This window comes from Cherax quadricarinatus, chromosome 18 (assembly GCF_038502225.1).
Source record: "Cherax quadricarinatus isolate ZL_2023a chromosome 18, ASM3850222v1, whole genome shotgun sequence".
Classification (NCBI taxonomy): Eukaryota; Metazoa; Arthropoda; class Malacostraca; order Decapoda; family Parastacidae; genus Cherax; species Cherax quadricarinatus.
The window spans coordinates 19,945,693-19,960,841 of record NC_091309.1 but is presented as its reverse complement, the minus strand read 5'-3'; the positions used below and the strand labels follow the sequence as shown (position 1 = coordinate 19,960,841).

General features: G+C 41.4%; 1 protein-coding gene across 23 annotated transcripts in view; it reads right to left on the bottom strand.

The window, feature by feature from the left end:
* Positions 1–2,465: 2,465 nt before the first annotated feature.
* The window catches only part of LOC128689428 (uro-adherence factor A), an 828,046-nt gene continuing 815,362 nt past the window's right edge, over positions 2,466–15,149 (bottom strand). For all 23 annotated transcript variants that reach the window (XM_053777700.2, XM_053777698.2, XM_053777703.2 and 20 more), the window contains 4 exons: positions 13,633–14,051; positions 13,181–13,410; positions 12,911–13,075; positions 2,466–3,070 (listed from right to left, as the gene is read on the bottom strand). In XM_053777700.2, the coding sequence (XP_053633675.1) occupies positions 3,048–3,070; positions 12,911–13,075; positions 13,181–13,410; positions 13,633–14,051 (837 nt within the window). In that variant the 3' untranslated portion in view covers positions 2,466–3,047. The remainder of the gene's footprint in view (positions 3,071–12,910; positions 13,076–13,180; positions 13,411–13,632; positions 14,052–15,149) is intronic.

Genomic DNA, 15,149 nt, shown 5'->3' with positions numbered 1-15,149 from the left:
ATGACTTCGCTATAGCTTGTGCAGGCGCCGACTGTCTCCTCATTACAGTTTCTCTCCAGCATGTGGTCGACCATGTTTCCAATTGGGCCACCACACATGGGTTTAAATTTTCCAGTACCAAAACTCGCCAAATTACTTTCACTAGACGCTCTGTCTTCTCCGATCATCCTTTGTACCTCTCTGGCTCACGTATCCCTGAATGTGATACAGTCAGGTTTCTAGGCCTTCTCTTTGACCGTAGGTTATCCTGGAAACCTCACATTACCTCTCTGAAAGCAACTTGTCACAACCGGCTGAACCTTCTTAAAACCCTTGCTCATCTTTCATGGGGAGCTGTTCGTCGAACTCTCCTTCACCTACATTCAGCCCTCATTTTATCGAAACTCTATTATGGTGATCAGATCTATTCAGCGGCTTCTCCTACCACTCTCTCGAGCCATAATCCCATCCATCACCAGGGATTACGTTTGTGCCTTGGTGCTCTTCGCTTTTCCCCTGTTGAGAGCCTCTATGCAGAAGCGAATATTCCATCCTTGTCCAATCGCCGCAATGCCCAATGCCTTCGCTACTGTGTTCACTCTCATGATTTCCGCAATCCTTCCATATATAGAATAGTCACCGATCTTAGTAGACATTATTTGTTCGTCGCCCCTGTTTGCTCCATCCCTTTTCTCTTCAACTACATTCGCTCTTGTCTTCCCTTCAGTTGCCACCTTTCTATATTCATGTAGCATCTCACTTTTCCCTGCCTCCCTGGGAAAAGTTCCAGCTGTCCAAATCTGTTCTTTCTCACTCCCTTGTACGAAAGCCCAACTGCCTACGGTAAGCTTCCCGCTCTCTTTTTCTTGACCACTTCCGCTCTCATTCTCATGCCATCGCAGTGTACACAGATGGCTCTAAGTCTTCTGATGGCGTTGGATTCGCAGCAGTGTTTCCGGACAGTGTCGTGTGAGGACATTTACTATCCTCGGCTAGCATTTTTACAGCTGAATTGTATGCCATTCTTGCAGCACTTATCTGTATTGTATCTATGCCTGTGTCATCATTTGTGGTTGTCTCAGACTCCCTTAGTGCTCTACAGGCTATAGTAAAATTTGATACACCTCACCCCCTAGTCCTCCGTATCCAACTTTGGCTATGCCGTATCTCTACCAAGCATAAAGATATTGTTTTTTGTTGGGTTCCCTGGTCATGTTGACAGGCAGGGCAATGAAAAGGCAGACACTGCTGCGCAGTCAGTAGTACATGAACTTCCAGTTTTATATAGAGGTGTTCCATTCACAGACTATTTTGCTGTTATAGCTACCCACCTTCACACCCGTTGGCAACAACGTTGGTCTGCTCTGCTCAATAACAAACTTCGTTCTATTAAACCGAGTATAGGTTACTGGCCGTCTTCTTGTCATCAGTGCCGAGATTGGGAGACTACTCTCTCCCGTCTTCGCATTGGCCACACTTGTCTTACTCATGGGTGTCTCACGGAAAGGCACCCTGTTCCTCTCTGTGAGACTTGTCAGGTTCCAGTATCGGTTAGCCACATTCTGTTAGACTGCCCTCTCTATCAACGAGCACGCAAAATTTACCTCTGTCGTCATCTCCACTCTACCCTCCCTTCTTGCTGATGGACCCTCCTTTAATCCTGACTCTCTCATTAACTTCTTGACAACTGACTTACTCCACAAACTCTGATGACGATACCTTTCGCACTCTCCTCAGCCCTTTCTACCTCAATCTCTTGCTACTCTCTACCCTTGTACTATCCACTGCCCCGCTGGTCTCCGTACCCTACTAATTATCCCACTCCCTTTTGCCACCTGATACCTCTGCCCTGCAGTGCTGTATAGCCCTTAAGGTTTAGCACTTCTTTTTTATTATAATAATTTGTTCTACTCGTGTGAGCTCTTATGGTTACCTCAGCAAACGTGGCCACCACTGCTCTGTTTGCTCTTATCATATTCCATTCATGGCCTCCTGCAGGTTATACATCACTGCAATGACTACCTTATGTCCACCCCAGACTGAATTGTACCTACTGTGTAATCCCTTTCTCTAGTCTCATTCATTCAATTTCCTCAAATCCCCATTGGTTTTTAATGAGCAGTGCAACCCCTCCTCCCCCTCTGTGTTTAATTCAAAATAGAGGACAAGTGTTGTTATATCGGAGAGGCCAGTTTACTAGATTTCCTTTCTCTCCCTTATTACCAAACCAACCTGTCTCCCAATTTTGTTACTCAATTGAGACTTAATGGTTCAAGACAATGTAACTTAAAGCTTTTTCTCCGAAGTGTGGCTTTTGTGAATTGGTCTAGCCATAATATTGAGTTATTCTTCTGTAAGTCGATGCAAGACAAAGTGGTTTGTAAGTGCTCGAGTCATAGGTGTGCATCACAATTAAAGATGTTTGCAAGTTGAGGGTCACCTGTATTAAAAAATATTGAATAATAAGGAAGATAGAAACAAGTCACTGTAAAGTACTTGTTTTAATTACAAGATTATAATAAATCAATATACAGTACAAGATTCATTTATAAAGAACCCTTTATTTTAAATCATTATAAAACTCAACTTATTTACTTATAATGACTTAGTTTTATAATTAAACTATTATTTACAATATATAATGTACAGCTTTACTATATTTGATTGTGCAAATTGTTTATACATAAATTAAGTAGAATTCCTAGCTGCCTACATATAGCTATGTACCAACAACAAAAGAGGTTTTTATAAACTTTCACAAGATCTATTTCCTACTAGACCTTACTAAGTTTTCATATAAACTATGAAATCTTCATTCTTGTACACTTCCACACTAGTCTATTGTCAGTAAACAATACTGCCAGACTCGACAAAAGTACATTCAACATCGGCAAACAAAAAAATATTTGTATGTTTTTGCTATAATTATGATTCATTCTAAGTTAAAATACACTCAAAACAAAACTGTATAAAATACACATTATTCATTGTGACATGTCTCTCGTGACATGCCTCAAGGTTTTGGCACCAGAGACAACTAAAAATTTCATCATTTTAACGTGTTGATGCTATACTTTGCTGAACTTCATCCCTGAAATAAGAATACATACATGAGATAATGTAAGGATTATCAATTTCTATTCAATTAAGAGTAACAAGTGATAAACATTAACATCCAGATCTAAAATTCTCTCAAAACTTTCTATAAAACAGTATCAATTAGGCATAGAAATTTTTGAGAGAGAAAAAATGTTGATTTCATTGCTAAAAACTGTAATTATGCACAGGAATTAGCTATTTATAACTAATAGCCAATTCTTGGTGTTACCTTGTGTTTCTATGTCAAAACCCCAAGTTATACACTTATAAAGTTAAGACTGAAAGGTCTTCAATAGATACACAAGATAATGTAAGGATAATCAACTCTTAATTACCATATCAGTTGCTATTATGAATAGTTATTAGTGTAAAATTTTTACCGCTAACATCAAAACAGTATCCAGGTCTAAAATTCTCTCAAACTTTTTCTATGCAACATCATCTATGTAACATGAAAAAAGTGGTGACTGTCACTAAAGACTGATTATTATTATTATTATTACAATCAAGGGGGAAGCGCTAAACCCGGAGGATTATACAGCGCCTGGGGGGGGGGGATGTGGAAGGCATTCAGGCTTAATTTGGGGAACTGGAGCACAGATCCAATTCCCTAAATCAAGAGCCCCTCACCAACATCAAGGAACCTCCCTTGAGGGGACTAAAGACTGAAATTATGCAAAAAGACTGCTTTACAATTAATGAAATGGACTATTTCTGGTAGTCTTCAAGGGGAGCTCCTTAGTGTGGTGAAGAGGCTGTTGGTCTCCTTCCTCAGACCAAACCTAATTACCCCCAATCCCCCCTTCCCTATCCCCTCCTCCCCACCCCTCCCTTTGGCCCTTCCTCTTTTTGGCCTTTGGGATTTTTCCCACAGTGCGCTAGTTCCTAGGTAGGAGAAAGGGTACCGGGGTCCATCCCATTCCATTGAGGTTCTTGGCAGTGGCGTAGTTTGCCATGGAATCTGGATCGCCTGGGGATGTCCCAATCCCCCTCTGGTATCCCGGAGGGTGGCTTTGGGGCGACGGGTGTATCTCTGGAAGCCACCTTTCGGATTCCAGGGGTGGTGGCCGAAGGAGGTATGCTTTGTGACGGATATCCGGCAGCCCTCTCTTTTGTCCACTGAGGTAACTCGGCAGATGTGAAGTTGCTATCCCGGATTGCTGGTTTACTGGCATGAAGGGTAGGGTATGGCACGGGTTCCATGCTGCATCTGCGGTGCTGAAGTCCTCTTGGGTGCGAAGGGAGATTTCCGGCCTTTTCATTTCTCCTGGGAACTATTCTTTTTTTTTTTTTTTTTCTTAAAAACAAAAAAGAAAAGTAGCAGCCTAACCATGGAGAACCCAGTCCATGAACCTAGTACCCCCAGGCCCCTTCTTGATACCACACCCCATTCTGACCCTGCCTCGTTTTTTTATCACTCTTCGGATACTCCTGATGCCCCTGTACTGTTTCCTCACCCGCTTCAGGTACCGGGGTTTCCACCGACTACTTCGATTTATCTGACCTCTGCTCTCCTTTGACTATTCTTCCAGCCTCTCCCTCTACGGTGCAGCAATTTTCAAATCGCCAGCCCGTTTCACGTCAGACCAACTCCGGTCCCACTCCTAAACGACAATTGCCTGATGATAATACTTCACAACCACCACGTTCTTCTCAGAAAATATCAACACATCAAGCACTCCCTCTCCATGCTGAGTTTCGGAATGCACAATGGACTAAATTCTTTACTTTACGAACCACTTCCTCGATTGCCTATCTTTCCGACCATAGTATATTGGCAAGGCGCTCCTCTGCCATGTTGGTCGAGATATTTCCTTTCATGCTCTGAAGAGTGGTATGCACATCATCACTGTTCAGAATGCTACCCAAGCTCATGATCTTTCTCTTCTTTCACATATCGATACTATTCCTGTCACTATCGAAAAACATCATTCCCTCAATTTTTGTAGTGGTACTGTCATTCTGCCCCATACCATAGTCCAACAGAATTTTCAGGCATGTGGCAATGACTTTCTTGAACAGCTGGAACTCCAAGATCTCCCAATCCTCAAGGTAAACACTTATGTCCTTCCTGCCCGCGGGCGGAGACGATACCCTTGCAATGTGGCTCAATTAACTTTCAACAACCGTGAACTCCCGTCCTCTGTTTATGTAGCAGGACATCGGTTACAAGTTCAAAAGGTGATCCCTACACCGTAACAGTGTAGAAATTGCTGGCAATTTGGTCACCCAGCGAAATATTGCAGATCTATAGCCGAATGCCCAGTCTGTGGTGCTGACAACCATTCTAATACGTCTTGCAGTCGGCCTCCCTCTTGCCTTGTCATGAGGCTCACCCTTCGTACTCTCACCATTGCCAGGTCTACTTAAATGAGCGAGAAATCCATTGCCTCAAAGAAGCTGAAGGTCTCCCTTATTCTATGGCAGTTTCTCAACTGTGCCTCCAAGGGAGACTGCCCCGTATTTTTTATTCTCGTGTTTCTAAACGTCCCCCCGCTTCTACGGTCCCATAGTCACTTCTGTCTCTAATTCTTTTGCTGTCCTGGGCTCAGAAGTCCCTACTTCAACACCTCAGTCTGTTCTCACTTCTTCGTGTTCTCCCTCGCAAGCCCCGATATCAACAAGACTTCGTACAACACCACCTCCCAATCGTCCCTCTACTTCTCAGAAGTCCAAAAAATCTCTATTGCTCAAATCTTCTTTAACCCCTCCTTCACTTCTTCCACCTCCAAATTTTACATTCCCGGTCTCTACCTAATTCTTTCCCTCTCACTGGCTCTGTTACAAGTGTGGAGGTTCACCCTCCTCCTCGTGTTGTGCCTTCCTCCTCTGTCCCCTCCCCAGTTTCTTCCTCTTCTGCCACCTCCCAGGTTTCTGCCTCTTCAATCCCCTCCCACACTTCTTTTCCAGTTCCCTCCACCCTTTCGTCCACCCCTACTTTGGTACAGTCCATTACGGTTCCAATCTTTACTCACCCTCCATCTCCAATATTGTCTCCGATGTGATGTCTTTGAATTCTGAAACATTTGAAGCTATCTCTGAATATATTGCAGAGACCAAACCATCAATGGACACTGATCCACCCCCTGTTCCTTCTCTTTCCTCTCCTCCATCTGAGCAACTCCTTTCTTCACAGTGCACCATTCCTTCGCTGCTTGAACGTTTTCCGCTACCGCCGCATGTGGACTTTTCTAACCCCTCTAGTCTGCAGGTACCCTTACCTGCGGATTTTTAGTATCTTTATCGTTGCCAATCATGGTCTATTTACAGTGGAATATATGCAGCCTCAGGGGTAATCGAGGTGAGCTTCAGATGTTGCTCTCCCAGTTTTTCCTTGTTGGTGTTTACTTACAAGAACCAAAATTACACTCTGCAGTTATCTATCCCATCACAGGCTATAATTTATTGTATTCTTCGGATCCTTTTAGTGATGGGACCTTTAATGAAAGTGCCCTTCTACGCACTGATATTCCGTACCATCAGCTATTTGTTCATACTTCGCTGCATTACACAGCAGCCCGTATCCACCTGCATAGGTGGTATGCACTCTGTTCTTTGTATCTCTCTCCTACTTGAGCATTGTCTATCCCAGATGTTGCCTTTCTTGTTTTGTCCTTACCACCACCACTTCTGTTACTTGGCGATTTTAATTCCCATCATTTCCTCTGGGGGGGTCTCACTGTGATTCCCGTGGCATTCAGTTGGAGGCTTTTCTTGCTTCCCACCCCCTCCATGTTTTAAATACAGGTACTCCAACCCATTTTGATCCTCGTACTCATACTCTCTCTTGCATTGATCTCTCAGTCTGCTTTTCCTCTACTGCACTAGACTTCACCTGGTCTGTTCTCCCGGACTTGCATGACAGCGATCATTTTCCAATCATTCTTACTTCTTCATATTCACCACCTCTCCATAGCCCACGCTGGCAATTTGATCAGGCAAATTAGGACCTTTACTCACAACTAACTACTTTTAGTGAGGTTCCTTCTTCGTCCTCCATTGATGAGCTTTTACATCTCTCCTCGTCCTCCATTTTAACCGCAGCCTTTCATTCTATACCCCAAACCTCGGGCAGGCATTCTCAGAAGTGCATGCCTTGGTCTCCTGCATGTGCTCGTGCAGGACGTTTGAAACGCGCTGCGTGGGGCACATACCAGAAGCGTGCGGTCGCTCGCCGTGTCATTCGTGACGCTAAACGCACTTGCTGGTGAGATTATGTTTCCACCATCACCTCTGCTTCCTCTATGAGTGCAGTCTGGAAAAAAGTGCAGAAATTGAGTAGCAAATACTCTCCTGACCTGGCTCCCGTTCTGTGGGTTGCCGGTGTTGATATAGCAAATCCTCTTGATGTTGCCAATCATCTGATCCGTATTTCTCAGGGGCTCCATCTATGCCCCTCGTTTCTTTCCTCAAAGTCTGCCAGAGAGTTAGCACCCTCGGGCTTTTCTTCTCTCAAAGAAGAACCGTATAATGTGCCTTTTGCATTTCAAGAACTAGAGGTGACACACTCAGCTTGCCGATCATCGGCAGCTGGGCCTGACGACATTCATATTCGGATGTTACAACATTTACATAAGTCAGCCCTTGCAGTCCTCTTACACCTCTTCAATCTTATTTGGTCACAAGGAGTTCTTCCCCAGCTGTGGAAATCTGCCATTGTTCTCCCGTTCCGCAAACCGGGTACTACGGGACATGATGCCTCCCACTATCGTCCCATTGCTCTTACCAGTGCAGTTTGCAATGTGATGGAATGTCTAGTAAATCGACGTTTAATGTGATATTTAGAAACACACAACAGTCTCTCCACTAGTCAACATGGCTTTCGTAAGGGCCGTTTTACCATAGACCCCTACTACGCTTAGATACGCATGTTTGTAATGCCTTTGCGAATAACCACTCAGTTATTGCCATATTTTTTGACCTTGAGAAGGCATGTGACACAACTTGGAGGTATAATATTTTGGCCCAAGCCCACTCCTTAGGCCTCCGAGGCAATCTACCATCCTTCCTTAAGAACTTTTTAACTGACAGACATTTCTGTGTTCGGGTTAATAAGGTGATCTCCCCAGACTTTGTCCAAGCTGAAGGTGTCCCCAAGGGATGTGTTTTGAGTACAACACTTTTTCTCCTTGCTATAAATGATTTGGCCTCTAGTCTTCCATCCAATATTTGGTTGTCTCACTATGTTGATGACTTCGCTACTGCTTGTGCAGGCGCTGTCACCTCATTACAGTTTCTCTCCAGCATGTGGTCGACCGTGTTTCTAATTGGGCCACCACGCATGGGTTTAAATTTTCCAGTACCAAAACTCGCCAAATTACTTTCACAAGACACTTTGTCATTTCCGATCATCCTTTGTACCTTTATGGCTCACGTATCCCTGAACGTGATAGTCATGTTTCTAGGCCTTCTCTTTGACTGCAGGTTATCCTGGAAACCTCTATGAAGGCAACTTGTCACAGCCGGCTGAACCTTAAAACCCTTGCTCATCTTTCATGGGGAGCTGATTGTCAAACTCTCCTTCCCCTACATTCAGTCCTCATTTTATTGAAACTATTATGGTGACCAGATCTATTCAGTGGCCTCTCCTGCTACTCTCTCTAGCCTTAATTCCATCCATCATCAGGGATTACATTTATGCCTTGGTGCTTTTCGCTCTTCCCGTTGAGAGCCTCTATGCAGAAGCAAATTTTCCATCCTTGTCCGATCACCGTGATGCCTATTGCCTTCGCTACTATGTATGCTCTCATGATCTCCGCAATCCTTCCATTTATAGAATAGTCACCGATATTAGTAGACATTCTTTATTTGTTTGCCGTCCCTTTTCTCTTCGCCTACATTCGCTCGTCTTCCCTTCAGTTGCCACCTTTCTATGTTCATGTAGCATCTCACTTTTCCCTGCCCCCCTGGGAAGTTCCAGCTGTTCGAGTCTGTTCTTTCTCATTCCCTTGCTCAAAAGCCCAACTGGCTATGGTAGCTTCCCGCTCTCTTTTTCTTGACCACTTCCACTCTCATTCTCATGCCATCGCAGTGTACACAGATGGCTCCAAGTCTTCTGATCGTGTCGGATTCGCAGCAGTGTTTCTGGACAGCGTCATGCGAGGGCATTTACTGTCTTCGGCTAGCATTTTTACTGCTGAATTGTATGCCATTCTTACAGCACTTATCCGTATTGCATCTTTGCCTGTGTCATCATTTGTGGTTGTTTCAGACTCCCTTAGTGCTTTACAGGCTATACAAAAATTTGATACACCTCACTCCCTAGTTCTCCGTATCCAACTTTGGTTACGCCATATCTCTACCAATCATAAAGATATTGTTTTTTGTTGGGTCCCTGGTCATGTTGACGTACAGGGCAATGAACAGGCAGACACTGCTGCGCAGTCAGCAGTACATGAACTTCCAGTTTCATATAGAGGTGTTCCATTCATGGACTATTTTGCTGTTATAGCTACCCACCTTCACACCCGTTGGCAACAACTTTGGTCTGCTCTGCTCAATAACAAACTTCGTTCTATTAAACCGAGTATAGGTTACTGGCCGTCTTCTTGTCATCAGTGTCGAGGTTGGGAGACTACTCTCCCGCCTTCACATTGGCCACACTCGTCTTACTCGTGGATATCTCATGAAGAGGCGCCCTGCTCCTCTCTGTGAGAATTGTCAGGTTCCAGTATCGGTCAGCCACATTCTGTTAGACTGCCCACTCTATCAACGAGCATGCAGAATTTCCCTCCAACGTCGTCTTCGCTCAGCTGCTCTCTACCATCCCTTCTTGCTGATGGACCTTTCTTTCATCCAGACTCTCTCATTGACTTTTTGACAACAACTGACTTACTCCACAAACTCTGATGATGATGCCTTTAGCACTCCTCAGCCCTTTCTACCTCAACCTCTTGCTACCCTCTATCCCCACACTATCCCCTGCTCCACTGTTTTCTGTAACCTACTAATCATCCCTCCCCCCTTTTGCCGCCCGATACCCTCGCTTCCTTCCCTGCCCTGCAGCGCTGTATAGCCCTTGTGGTTTAGCGCTTCTTTTTGATTATAATAATAATGATATTTCTGGTAGTGTTAACCTGTGTTTCTATGTAAACAAACCAAAGTTAATATGAAACCTTTGTGGAATTTATACAGTAAAGTATAATGTGCAAAGTATACAGTTAGACCTTTCAAGAAAGAACTTTGAAAGGACTTGAGTTGATCAGTCAGTTGAGCAGAGGTCAAAAATATTAGCAGGTGGTGTATTTGAATGCACGAAAATTTGTATGTACTAGTACACCGGAGAGTTAAAAAAGGTAAAAGTAAATAAAAGCTTTCCTGATGAATAAACCAACAATTTTTAAGGTTGTGGTTGCCAAATTTCTTTTTCTTAAAGTTAACCTTAAAACTTCAAGAGGAAAGCAAAGAATAGCTATATCCTTTCAGGACATTTACAGTATAACCCATATTGAGTGATGCAGTGTTGTGCTCTAAGCAAAGGGACTTCAATGATTATAAAACATGCTGTCTTGCTGATATGTTTCACAAATGATGTGTAAAAGGGTATGTCCTTTAGGATATACAAGCCATCATATGTCTACATTCTGCAGTTCACAAATAAAGAATACAGGGACCGAAATTACAAGAATATTACTGATGAATAAGGCATGTGCAACACTTGGTTATCATTATTGTCAATAAAGATATCCAAGTGTTGCATGTCTTATTCATCAATTTGTCTGTATAAGAGCATTACTGTATAGTGGGACACAAATTCATAGGTGTAATTTATGTAAGAAGTAAACCTTGATAGATGCATTATTAATGAAGGTTTAAGGAAATAATGCATATACATGAAGCAAGTGAAGTCTTGCAGAAAATTAAGTATTACAGTACTGTATCACATTTTTCTCAAGGTCAGTGGTCAAGAGAGGATGTAACTATCTTTTGTGCTAATATGACTTGCTCTGTAAGCTTTGAGGAGCATTACAGTATTTTAACCCTTTGACTGTTTTGGTCGTATATGTACGTCTTACGAGCCAGTGTTTTGGACATATGTATACTCAATAATTCTACCGGCTTCAAATCAAGCAGGAGAAACCTGGTAGGCCCACATGTGAGAGAATGGGTCAGTGTGCACCTCAAAAAAAACCCTGCAGCACGCAGTGCATAATGAGGAAAAAACTTACCTTTTTTTTTTTTTAATAAAACGCCGACTTTGAGGTGTATTTTCGTATAGTATTTATCGTTGTATTTTTGTTTTCATGGTCTTAGCGTGATAAAATGGAAAACATATTATAGAAATAGAGATGATTTTTATTAGTTTCGCAATGAAAACAACCTTGAAATTGAGCTCAAAGTAGTGGAAATGTTCGATTTTTACCAATGTTCAGGAGTAAGCAAATCACACCACACGTCCAATACACGTCAACTTGGGAGTCTAATATTCTTTCATTAGTGCACTGATATTAATTTGTGTGAAATTGGCCAAATTGCCAATTTCTGATCACTTTATTGGGTAGTTGAAGTAGGTGAATGGGCGGTTTCTTGTACTCAATCGACAAAATAGAAGTAAATAAGTAATTTTATTCAGGTATACACAAATACAGTTACATAGATTATCATACATAGTAGCATATGTATGGAGAACCTAGGATAACCCAAAAAAGTCAGACAAAGTGACTAATTTCCAGTACCTGGCTTGGGCTTGTCATATATGATTTTTGGTAAATATTTTTTTTCTCAGTTGTTTGTTGGGCTATCTTACTGAAACTTGGTCAATGTATGATGGAAAGATGCTCTCAATGTACACCACAAATGAAAAAAAAAAAACGGATGATAAATAAGGGAGTTCACTTCTCAGCCATTAGCCGCCTCTTTGCGGTATATTTTTGTATGGTTTTATGGTTGTATTCTCGTTTTTTGGTCTCATCTGATAGAAGGGAAGACATATTACAGAAATAGATATGATTTTGTTTGGTTTCATGACAAAAAGTACCTTGAAATTGAGCTCAAAGTAGCGGAAATGTTCGATTTTTGCTGATGTTCAATGATCTTTGTGTAAGTTAAGTTGGTTAATTTTATTAAGTGTATTCTAACCTAACCATTCTGTAATCCGACACACTACAGGTCCCAATGATGCCGGATTTGTGATGGAGGACCTTAGTAATAAACAACAATTATTTGCATCAATTTATACTCTTATGTTCCATTGGAGCAATGTTGGGCTATGCATTTCCCCATGTTCGAAGTACTAAGACACCTCGTAATACATCCAATGTAAGAAACTAGTGTATGTAGTGCTAAACATTAAAAAAATAAAAAACTGAAAAATAATACTAATAATTTGACATCAATAAATTGGAATATGTAAATATCACTTGCAAAATTTTTTTTTTTTTTTTAATTCCACCGAGTCTTATTTGACTTATGAAAATGCATTTTTTCAATATGCAAGAAAAAATTATTGTTTTTCAAAATCTCGCCACAAGAAATTTATTTTCCTGCTATGCCACAGTTTAAGGGTTAATAAATGAAAAGGAGGAACACAGAAACTGGAAAAATGTATGATTAAGAATAAATTGAGAAAATGCTTATCTAATGCCTATACAGGTGATGGCAAATTAATTTTCAATATCTTCTCTTCATAAAAGAGAATACCAATACTTACTGCAGGCTGAGTTTGTGGTTTATATAAGCATGGTTACTTCTTGGCAAACCCCTTCTTAAGTACGTACTGTGTATATTACCGGTAGCTGGTCTGCTCACAGACAGTGCCATGGGGGCGTTGACCCCCGAAACCCTTTCCAGGTATACTAAAATGAAGTGTCTGTTCATGGGCAAAAATGCTTACCTTCATCATTAGAGTAGCAATTATGGCAGTGTAACTTGTGATTGCGTACTCTCACATCAGCACCAGCTGACCCATTGCCTAATTGTATGCCACACACACAACATTTGAAGCATGGGATATGATAAAACAGTCGCAAACTTTCAATTATCATGGCAGCTCCCCGACCTGAAATGAAAAGTACTTATATAACTAGCATAAATCAATTTCCACTCTTTATGTCATTTCAGCATAAAATGCTTGGAATAACTATTAAAATAAAAAATTACAAACCTAACTCCTCAGAGCAATGTGAGCACTTCTTTTTTCCTGAGACACTAAGCAGTCTTTGATCTTTTGCAGAGTTGGCTTCTTGTTGAGAAGTAGGAGGGGATGGCTGGCCAGGCCCCATCCCAGATTGATAAAGTGGGGCATGTGTATGAGAAACACTCAAAGCATCTGCATTCATGTAGTCATGGTAGTTTTCATCACGATAACTGTTGCTGCCATAGTTATTTCCCAATCTAATTATGCAAAAAATAACATTTCAAATAAATATAGTACACTGTATAGTCACAAATTTGAATATACATCAGCTATAAATGTAAATATTTCATGCATATATTTTTTGACTATTACTTAAGTAAAATATATACACCTGTAATTCATGCAAGATTTGGAAAATTAATAAAAATTATTCATAATGGAAATTCTTAGACTTCAATATACAGTGTATTATTACTTACCTGCCACTGGCATTTGTGTACGTATTCTTGCTGTTTTTGTTGTTAACTCTTTGGGTTAGGTTATGAATAATTGAATCTGGAAGAGCTTTGTCACCATTTGGCGCAGGTGATGGTATGTGAGGTTGGTAAGTGGTGGCCTGGTTTCTCCAACTACTGGTGGTGGTATTATTATTGCAGCTCTGACTTGGTGAAGGATTTCTCAGGGACTGAGGATAGTTTGAGTATGTGGAGGATGAGTTTTGAGGAGTGTAATTAGATGTGTTCTGTGTAGGAGGGTAACTTGTTATTTGTGGTAGAGTTGAATTATGTGAGGTTTGTTGTGGTGACACATTCTGTGATGACTTAGGCTGTGGTTGAGCAACTGGAAGTTTCTGACGGGAAATTCTATCCTGTTGTTCTAGTCTTCTTTGTTCTGCTTCCTGTAAGATGGAAGTTACTTGTATTTTAAAGGGTACTGCATAAAGAAACAAACATATAATCTGGCCAATGTTACATTATTTTCAACACATTCTAGTTGAAAAACAGGGTCCAAAACAAACATTGTAGGCATTCTAGCTACCAACACAACCTTCTGTTCATTAACCCGTAAACGGTCCAAATGTATATATACGTTCTCTCCCGTAGTGCCCCAACTTTTTTGAGAAAAAAAAACATTTTTTTAATAGGAAAAAAGAGCATATGGTACCCAGGCATCCCCAATTATTTTAATATGATGCACAGTGAGTGCACACACCCATTCTCTCATGTCTAGGCGACTCAGGCTTATCGTGCCAATGTTGAATGAATGACAAATAAAACTTATATATACGTTTGGGGCACTAGTGGTAAAAACGTATACAGTGGTCCCTCATTTTTCGTAATTAATCCGTTCCTGGAGCCGTTACTATAAACGAAATTTACAATTTACGAATCAATTTGCCCATAAGAAATAATGTAAATACAATTAATCCATTCCTAACACCCAGAAGTATTAAAACAAAAAAATTTTTTACATGAAATATACATGTAGTACATAAACAATACAATGGGAAATGATGAATGAAACATTAACAGCATAACACTTACCTTTATTGGAGATTCTTCTTAGTGTATGGGAGACTGGAGGAGGAGAGAGAGTGGATTGTTTATAATTTGGAAGGGGAATCCCCTTCCAGCAACACCTCAGGTACCAATTGCTTTTCTGGGGTTGCTTGTCTTCTCTGTTTTTTAATGCCACTAGGACCACCTTGAGAGTCAATGGAGTCCTGTCTCGCAAAATAACTGTGGAGAGAGCTCTGTTTCTGGCATCTCTAACACTTCCCTAAAATGGCCCAAGACTTTGTCACTGTACATGTTGCCAATATGGCTTGCAACAACCTTGTTAGGGTGATGTTTCTCCATAAAGCTTTCCATCTTACCCCACATAGTAAAAATCTCTTTAATTTCTGAAGAAGGCACCTTCTTCCATCTCTCTTCCTCCTCCTCTGCAGCAAGATTCTGAGATGCGATGTGTTGCTCTTCCTGCTGAAGCTCTTGCA